Below are 8959 nucleotides of genomic sequence, written 5' to 3'. Positions count from 1 at the left end.
GTAAGATGTGTCATTGAGGTTTATGTCAATTCTCTCATTTCTGAGATTACAAACACAGACACACCTGGAAATGAAGTGATGAGTTACATGATGAAGTTTATCGTTGCCACATACACATTTTTACAGCATACATCTTGAATGAATCATAACGTCACTTACTGCAGGACTCTGTAACTTTGCTGTTAGCAAAGCAGGATTGCAAAATAAAATATATATATATATATACATAATGTATGTAAAAGTAGAAAATATAAAAGCAAGTATTTCTTTTAACATTGGTGAAAGAAAACCTATAATATTTTTCTATTTTCTAATTATTTTTCCTCTTCTTGTCAGGGTTGAGGGTGGAAGGCAGGACTCAAACGCAGACTTTTCCAAAACAAAAGACTTTAATAATCAAAAGGTCCAAAATCCAAAAGGCCAAGGGGCAAAAACACACAAGCATGAACCTACGGGGGCGAAAGACAAGAACAGGACATGCGTGGCAAAAGACAATGACGCGACCTGACACAAGAGACACATGGCTTAAATACACAAGGGAGGTGCAGGTGATTGGACACAGGTGGAAACTATTAGACGAACACAGGGGATGACGAGACAAGGCAGGAAGTGAAGTTACCCGGGGACACGAGTGGGAGAAAACTACAAAATAAGACAGGAAGTGAACCACACCGTGACACTTCTTCTTTTCTCTCTTGAAGGTTTAGCAGCTGACAACAACACTGCTTTGTATCTGATATCAACAATCCTTCGGCCAAGTTCCTGCATTTAGATTCACGAGACAAAGCTCACTTGTTGTAGCTCAAAGTTGTGTAGAAACAGTGAAACTTAATTCACTGAGTCGAAAACAGTTCCTCCTTCAAGCGGTGGTAGCGCCCCCTCTTGGCCATGAGTTCACGGTGCGTCCCCTCCTCCACGACGGCTCCCTTCTCCATGAAGATGATGTGATCCGCCGTCTCCACTGTCTTTAGCTGATGAGCCACCACCAGGACGGTTCCACCTCGAGCCAGAACCTCCTGCAGCACCTGAGACAACGAGGCCCGAGAGGTGGAAGGACAGTATTTAGCAGACGAGGACCACTAGTTGAGGTTCAAACTTTTACTATGGTTAGAGAACAATCCCCAGTGACGTTCAGCTTCATGCAGGAAGGATAAGCGGCTGAAAATAAATGTCATATTTAGATTTTTGTCCGAGGCACAAACACCAAGACATAAAATCTTGTTGTGAAGCAGATGTCAAGATAATATAATCAACATAAACATAATGGCCAGGTTGGGACAACTTGCTCTGAAGAAAGGAATGCATTCTGGCTGAATGCCATGTAGCTGCTCAGGTTTCGGCTCGCCGCCACGTCCCTTGTAAAAAAAAGAAAAAAAAAGAAAGGGAAACCTGTTCTTTCTTTAGATGTGTGTTATAAGTGGTGCTGGGCTTACCTCACTCACAGCGTGCTGCACCTCTACATCCACTCTGCTGGTGGCCTCATCCAGCAGGATGACCCGCGGCTCCCGAACCAGAGCTCTGATGATGGCGACACACTGCCTCCGCCCTTCTGAGAGAGCGCCGCCACACTCCCCGACGTCTGCGAGGACGACAAACCCCCGAGGGTTAGTACTCCAAACCAATATAAAATAAATACCAGATCTCCGTCGGATTGTTCCTTCAATCATCTCTGCAAAATCGCCCGCCGGACACCCTTTTTAAACTATGAACAAAGAGCCCTGGCCCCTGTCAAGAAAAGTTCAAATGTAACGCCGTTCCAGTCACAAGACAGATCTCCCAGCACCTCTACCTGTGTCGTATCCGTTCTCCATTTCACAGATAAACTTGTCTGCATTGGCTTTCTTTGCAGCCTCTTCCACCTTCTCCATGCTGCAGTCCTTTAGGCCGTACTCCATGTTGTATCTCAGTGAACCAGAGAACAGCACGGGATTCTGGGAAACCAGGGCCATCTACACAATATGAAGAATAAGGCGGAAACAGACACCTATCAGTGTATCAGTGCACTGGCTCTTAAACAAGCAAGAATGTATTGTATTAGTGTTAATTTGCTCGCTGGGTGCGACGCCTTTACGCCGTCCCCTTCGTATGTTCATCAGAAGGCGCTTAGTGGACACGGGGCCCTTGAGGCTCGTCTCACGAAGCCGACCTTACCTTCTGGTGGAGGTACTGGTGCTCATAGCGGTGCAGCGGCTCTCCGTCCAGCAGGATGTGTCCTTCCTGGGGCTCGTACAGCCTTTTCAGCAGGCTGACGCAGGTGGTCTTTCCGCTGCCGGAGGGGCCGACCAGGGCCGTCATCTTCCCCGGCCGAAGCGCCAGAGACACCGACTGCACACAATCACATGGCTCAGCTTTTGGATCCACGTTTGATCCATTCAAGTCACTAAACTACAACTCTTAAGTCTGCGGTCAGTTACCTTCAGAGCCGGCTTGTCTTCGGGAGCGGAGGGATAAGTGAAGGTGACATTTTGGAAAACGATGCTCCCCTCCAGCTCCTCTGGAGCTAACTGTCCCTCGTTCTTCCACTTCGGCACTCTGTCAAGGTAACTGAACACTTTGGAGATGACTCCAACTGTCGACATGGTCTCACTGAAGCAGTACATAATCTCCTGTGATGAAAACAAAGTCCTCTTTGTCAACAAGCGGCATTGTATACTCAAATATTGAATGTATTTGCAACTCGGCTCACCTTTAAATTGTTTGACATGGGCTTCTGGTACAAGAAGAAGGACACAAGACTCCCGAGGCTGAGGTGACCCGACGAGATGAGAGCACGGGCCTGAACCAGCATTACTACCTTTATCCCCAGACTCACCAGCTGCATGGCAACAGAGAAGAATCACTTACATTGACTCACTCTGAACAATTTAAACTTCTGACTCTCTATCCTATAATTATTTGTTATTATTATAACTTTTTTGCATTCATTTGTTGTTGCCTTCCTGGTGGAAATAAGCCTCCATACTAGGGAATTAAAAAAAGCTCCACATGCTACTTTCTAAGTAAGTAAACTGGTATGATCCTAAGATGTGGAATGCCTGCTCCTCTTACCCTCCGTATTAAGGTGAAGATACTGCTGTAGATGTCTGCACGAGTCTTCACGGCGCACAGGTGGTCCAGAGCCTCGTTGTACCTCCTCATCTCGTCTTTCTCTGCCCTGAAGCTGCGGACCGTGCGGATCCCTCCGATGATCTGCAGAGCCAGCTCTTTGTTCCGAGCCTGGCAGTCCTGGATCTGCTCTTTCAGCTCCTGTTTGACAAAGAGACCACGCGTGAGCGGACCGATGCTGAAGTCTTATTCTTAATCTCCGATGTCAGATTTAGCGCTACAGTTCCATAGAGCTCATATTGCAGAGGGTTAAAAGCCGCTTTGGTTTAATTTCTGTAAAAGAAAACCAACTCTACTGAGGTCCTATTTGATTCGTAAAGGGATATTTTGCCACTTTTCATTTGGATGTCCAATTGGTGTCGATTGTTAATTTGGTGAGTTAAAGCAATACATTCCTCAGAGTTCACAGCTGCTTTTCTTCCCGTATCCAGCAGAGTGACAGCTCATATACAAGGAGGAACTACAGACTGCTACTTCAGCTCGGTCTCTGGGATAAACACTACACACTGGACATTCAAACTCCAAAATCCAATCATCACTGATTACATCAGTATTATTTTGCATTGGGGCTCCACTTACTGGTGACTGAAACCACCACTAAGTATTAATGTTTTAATGTATCATTAAAATTTGTGTTTATTACCATTGATAGGTCAGGAAAACACTTATGATAGGACAGGATGATACTTGCTCCTTTGATGTCAGAGAAACCAACAGCAGAGTGAGTTAATTACTGATGACAATCCCTATGTACAATGATGTTCAGATAATTACTCTTAAGTACAACAAATACACTTCATACAAGTGAGGAAAAATGTCTCTGACAACTGGGAATACTTTTGCAAAACGACCAAAAATAGGATCCAAACAAGCAAAAAAGGCAAAGAAACGTGAAGCAAGCACGGTTTCTTATCGTTGTCTATTTAAAGTAGTCCAGGCTCCAACGCGTCACACCTACCTGAGACACGGCGATATATTTATTCTGCATGATGGCCAAGAGAGGCATCTCGATGCATGTGAGCACAGTGAGCTCCCAGGACAGGCCCAACATCACTGCGAGCATGAGGCAGCTCTTCACCGAGCTGCGGACCAGCGCGTTGGCGTTCAGCGCCACCGTGCGGCCCATTCTGTCCACGTCCGAGTGCAGGCGGGAGGAGAGGCGTCCTGAGCAGGGAGGGGGACGAGAGACGTGCTGAGCAGAGTCTCAACGTTTGTTACAGAGGTTACGGAAACAAATGTGAGTTTTCAAAAGAGTCTACTGACAGCAGGTCAGAGGTCAAAACTCATTATCACAAACATTAGTCCAATTTGACGAACAATGTGTTTTTTCTTTGTGTTTCATTATTATTATTAATACGATGTATATATGTTATCCGCCCACAGAATGATATTTGTTGCTGCGGTTTCTATTCCAAATAGCTGCAACTGAATGCCGTTGTGCATCCCGTGTTGCATGATGACAAAATAATTGTTGAATGTTGTTCCCACCAGGGTTGTTCTCCTCAAAGAAGTGCACCTCCTGCTGCATGAGGGTGTGAAACAGCAGATGCTTCAGTCTCTTGTTCAGTCTGGCCAACGTGCACATGAATATTCCTCCTCTTAAGCCAGAGAACAGAGAGCTGTTAGGATAGAGACATTAAAGATTAATATTTTTCATATACTTGAAACACATTACATCTTTACAATCAGACAGGTGAGGTACTCAATTTGTTGTTATCTGTACCACGTGGGATGACAATAAATGCAGTTTCATTTCATTACCTTCCTAGAGAGACAAGTGCCAGCTGTCCAATTGCATAACCGAAGCTGGTTTGAAGTGGTTGACCTCTGAGCATATCGATTACCTTCCCCTGATAAAGTGGGATAAACGCATCACCTGTCAGTAAAAAAGATGAATGACACATAGAAAGAAGACAGGACATGATAAATACAATGTTTCTGTGGTGTAACTACTTATTATAACAATAATCTTTCATTTAGATGGACTGAAGAAAACTTTTAAATACACATAATGTATTTTTCTCATCTGCTTTTATGAAACACCTGCTAACAACTACTGTGTCCACCTGTTTTACTGTAGCGCATTTTCAAAACAATCTGCCTTTATATTTGTGTAATATACAGAGATTAAGAATATTTAAAACAAAAGTATCATGTAGAATATCCATATTTCACTTACAGATGACAGCTAAGATGAGGACACAGAACGCTGCAATCAGGTAAAAGGTGTCTGGTTTGAAGTATTTCAGCATCCTCACGAGCAGCCGCCTGGCGTTCCGTTTGTCGTCATCCCCTGCAAGCTTTGAATCACCACAGAGGTACTTTTCCCAAACCACGCAGGCCAGCACTGCGGACACGGGGCCCAGCAGCAGGGTGCCGAGGTCGGGAGAGGGTCCCGTGTACGGCTGCGAGGGAGGCCTCACAAGGAGACGTCCACTTTCAAACACGGGGGAGAGGAGGCAGAGGATGGCCACCAGCCTGCGGAGCACGACCTCCGGCTTCCCGTCGGTCAGCGTGGAGGCGAATACGTGGAGAAAGGCCCACTTCACGGCCGCGAAGGCCCACACTCCTGGCAGCCCGCCGCAACCGGAGCACTTGAGCAGCACCAGCCCGGCCCACAGTCCCGCGGAAAGCACCGCGTCGAATATGAGAATGAATAATCCACGTGCCGCCAGTTCCCCCATTGTCCTGGTGGACCTGACAGGTTGCATCTGACAAAGGAACGAAGAATGTTTCTGTGAGTTTACTGGAGGTGACTGAAGGACGGTTTGGAGGTTATTTGACACAAGCATTTTCTTATTATGCGACTTTGAAAAGCAGTTTAAAGATACACATTAAATCTACACAAGAGAAGTTCTGTTCATACAATTTTCACTAATACCATTTTATTATTTGGTTCCTTATTAGTCCAGGATCTATGTGTACAATATAGATAACATTACTAACTTATCGTAAACCATCTATTGAAAGTAAAGGACCGTATGAGTCCTGCATTCATAGTTGGAGGTAGAAGCTACACAAGTATAAGGGAACAAAATATATCCAAGCATGAAAAGTAAAAGTAACGTTACTCAGTCATTGGATTGTCATCACATTATATTATTTCATATTTTAACAATACACCATTTAACCTTCCTCTTGTGTTAGGGTCGGCACCGACCCGTTTTAGATTTTAAAAGCATAAAAGAACCACATAAATTTGTTTTTATGCATCAAGGCTTTTTGACTTTGTCAGGAACCTCTATTTCAACAAAAGAAAACAAAAAGATAAATTTTCACTAAATTATTAAATGCTCTTTTTGAAATTATGCCCTTTGTGTTGTTAGGGTCGGTTTGGACCCAATCATAAAAATAAGATTATAAAGCAGTAATTAGAGCCAAAACTGAAATAAAAAGTGCACTGTCAGCCAACACATTGACAACCAGCACCTCTCCCAACCATTTAAGCTTCAGGAGATTCTCATTTGGTCTCTTTTTCCAGTATACCTGCACAAAAACAAAACTAACAAAAACGGCCGTGGGCAGACATGTGTGGTCAATTCAGTATAGAGTTGGTTATGCCGCTGTCACTAAAAAGAGTCATTATTGCTATGGCAAACCTTGAAGGACAAAAAGTCCATGGCGGCATGTGGAAAGACATTGATGAGGAATTCCTGGATGCTTACATTGGTATTCTTCTTATTGCTGGAGTGTACAGATCACTCAATGAGCCCACTGTCACTTTCACATGATATCAAGAGTTCTCAGATTTGACAACAGAGATTCCAGAGCAAGATCCAACAAACTTGCCCCCATCAGGGATGCCTGGGACAGATGGGTGCAGCTCCATCCAATGATGTTCAACCTAGAGCCACAGGTGACAGTGGATGAACGTCTTGTCCTTTTCCGAGGGAAATGCCCCTTTGGACAATACATACCCAGTAAGCCGGGGAAGTACGCCATAAAAAATCTGGGCAGCCAGCAAAAACCACTATGCCTGGAATCTACAGATTTACACAGGCAAAAGCTACGAGCTTCCTCAAGTTTGCTTTTACAGACACCACCACTGTCTCATATTGTCCAAAAAAACAGAACGTGATGCTTATGTCTACTCTTCACAAAGATGCAGCTGTGTCATCAGGAAGTGACAAAAAGCCCACAATTATCCTTGACTATAACTAAAAAAAAAGTAGGAGTGGACAACCTGAACAAGCTGACTGCCACCTACACTTGCCATCGAATGACCAGGAGATGGTCAATGGTTGTGTTTTACAACATCCTTGATGGGTCTGCATGTAAAGCATTTGTGTTGTGGACCCACATCCACCAAGGTCCACCCTCAACCAAAAAAGCAAGTGGAGAACGCCTTTTCTTGAAGTAAATACATATGGGTCGAAATTGACTCGTAACACCAAAGATGTTAATATAGTTAATGATATTAAAATAAAAAATAATCAAAACAAATTCATTTGAGAGATGTGTTCTAATACCCCTCAAAAATAGTCAGGTAACACAACAACCTTTAATTTATGCATATGATTCTCTTGAGGTTAATTTTACAATTTTTTAAAATTGAAATCGAGAAGTATACTGACAAAGAAAAGGCCCAGAGGCCCAAATCAAAAATATTAAAACCAATATTTTCATGGATAAGGAAGCCTAACAAGGTAACCAAGAGATGAGAAACAAATTGGATGATAGATGATGGTTTCTAGTGTATTTTACAGCTGGTTTAAGACACGGGTCAAAACCGACCCGTTAACACAAGGGATGGTAACAGAAAGCTAACACAAGAGGAAGGTTAAAAAAAATCTGACGTTAATGCTTCGGAGGTCAAATGTTGGTCTTTAGACTACAGCAGTCCACATGTAACGTTACAGTAGAAACGTCTGTAATGTAACGTTAATATAACAACATCGTCACGTTACCTTGGCCGATGTTTTCATTTGCTTAAATGGTTATTACACAGAGACCGTGTTGCGGTCATTTAAACGAAGCCTCGTGACTTTTCCGGGTAAACTGTTAAACGTTATTCACAACGTTTTGCTTAACGTTAGCTTTTGGTGTGTAACGTTACTGTAGCTTGTCAGCTAGCATTACTTCAGCTAACGTGTTAATAACACGGGGCTGCTGTGGCTTAGCACTTAAAATTAGCTAAACGAACCTGTCACGGATAAACACGTAGAAGTAGTCGATGTTAAATTGATTATTTATAACCACTTACAGTGTGTTCCTCGCTCCCGGGCCGTGTCCGCCTTTAGCTTAACTGCTAACGTTAGCTAAGTTAACGTTAATGTACTTTTGGTTTCACTTTCAGTTTGACAACGCCGGGGTTCACCTTTATCGGCTCCGCACACCTGAAAGGAGCCCGACAGAGCAAACACTGCCCTCATTTTTAGGTTATTTTCCCGTTTAGTTTCGAAAGCTCTCAAACTTGTTCGCCGTTTTAAACGGACCTAACGGCTGTCCGCCGCAAGATGGCGGCGGTGCGCGTCTTCATGAAGAACCCCTCTTTCAAAGTCAGATTAGGTAACGTTACACATTGAACTCCTTCTAAAGTAATTGGAGAATCAACCGCTTCCTCCTGGCTATTTCAAATTCACATGGTTTCCACATTGATTCAGACTCAGATTAATGCTATAAAACACAATCAGCCAATTCATGTATTACACAAGTTAAGATCAAATTAGACATTTATGTGATCAAAACCTCCCACTGCCGTCACTTTTATACTTTAATTAGTTATAAATGCTGACCTTTTATTTGTAACATAGTATGTTAATTAAGTCAAAGATCTGAATACTAATTTTAAAGTATACTGTGTATTGTTGGATTGTAAGTATTGATGCATTAATGTGTTTTTTCCTTCAATAGA

The 8959-nt window shown here is 43.3% G+C and overlaps 1 protein-coding gene across 3 annotated transcripts; it reads right to left on the bottom strand.

Annotated features, from left to right (window-relative positions):
• Window position 1: 1 nt before the first annotated feature.
• tap2t (transporter associated with antigen processing, subunit type t, teleost specific) lies at window positions 2–8804 on the bottom strand. Of its 3 annotated transcripts, none has more exons than XR_013467691.1 (13): window positions 8309–8611; window positions 5285–5816; window positions 4867–4981; window positions 4594–4724; window positions 4064–4269; window positions 3049–3246; window positions 2687–2815; window positions 2415–2606; window positions 2152–2325; window positions 1790–1949; window positions 1434–1579; window positions 681–1025; window positions 2–323 (listed from the first exon to the last, which is right to left on the bottom strand). XR_013467691.1 is itself a non-coding variant. In XM_040177139.2 (13 exons), the coding sequence occupies exons 3-13, from the start codon at window positions 5814–5816 to the stop codon at window positions 834–836; spliced, it is 2175 nt and encodes a 724-aa protein (XP_040033073.2). In that variant the 5' UTR covers window positions 6771–6949; window positions 8309–8556; the 3' UTR covers window positions 371–833. The 3 variants fall into 3 exon arrangements, 2 of the variants coding, with proteins under 2 accessions (XP_040033073.2, XP_040033072.2); XM_040177139.2 differs by lacking the exon at window positions 2–323 and adding an exon at window positions 6771–6949 and having other exon boundaries at window positions 371–1025; window positions 8309–8556; XM_040177138.2 differs by lacking the exon at window positions 2–323 and having other exon boundaries at window positions 371–1025; window positions 8309–8804.
• Window positions 8805–8959: the final 155 nt, after the last annotated feature.

Source organism: Gasterosteus aculeatus, chromosome 5, assembly GCF_964276395.1.
Source record: "Gasterosteus aculeatus chromosome 5, fGasAcu3.hap1.1, whole genome shotgun sequence".
Classification (NCBI taxonomy): Eukaryota; Metazoa; Chordata; class Actinopteri; order Perciformes; family Gasterosteidae; genus Gasterosteus; species Gasterosteus aculeatus.
This window is presented reverse-complemented; position numbering and strand designations above follow the sequence as displayed.

Excerpts from the sequence above, each read along its gene's own strand:
- tap2t (XM_040177138.2), bottom strand. The coding sequence starts at position 5,816 with ATGCAACCTGTCAGGTCCACCAGGACAATGGGGGAACTGGCGGCACGT. Across the intron at positions 2,816-3,048 it reads TCTTCACCTTAATACGGAGG|CTGGTGAGTCTGGGGATAAA; the intron begins GTAAGAGGAGCA and ends GTTGCCATGCAG. Across the intron at positions 2,326-2,414 it reads AAGACAAGCCGGCTCTGAAG|TCGGTGTCTCTGGCGCTTCG; the intron begins GTAACTGACCGC and ends GATTGTGTGCAG.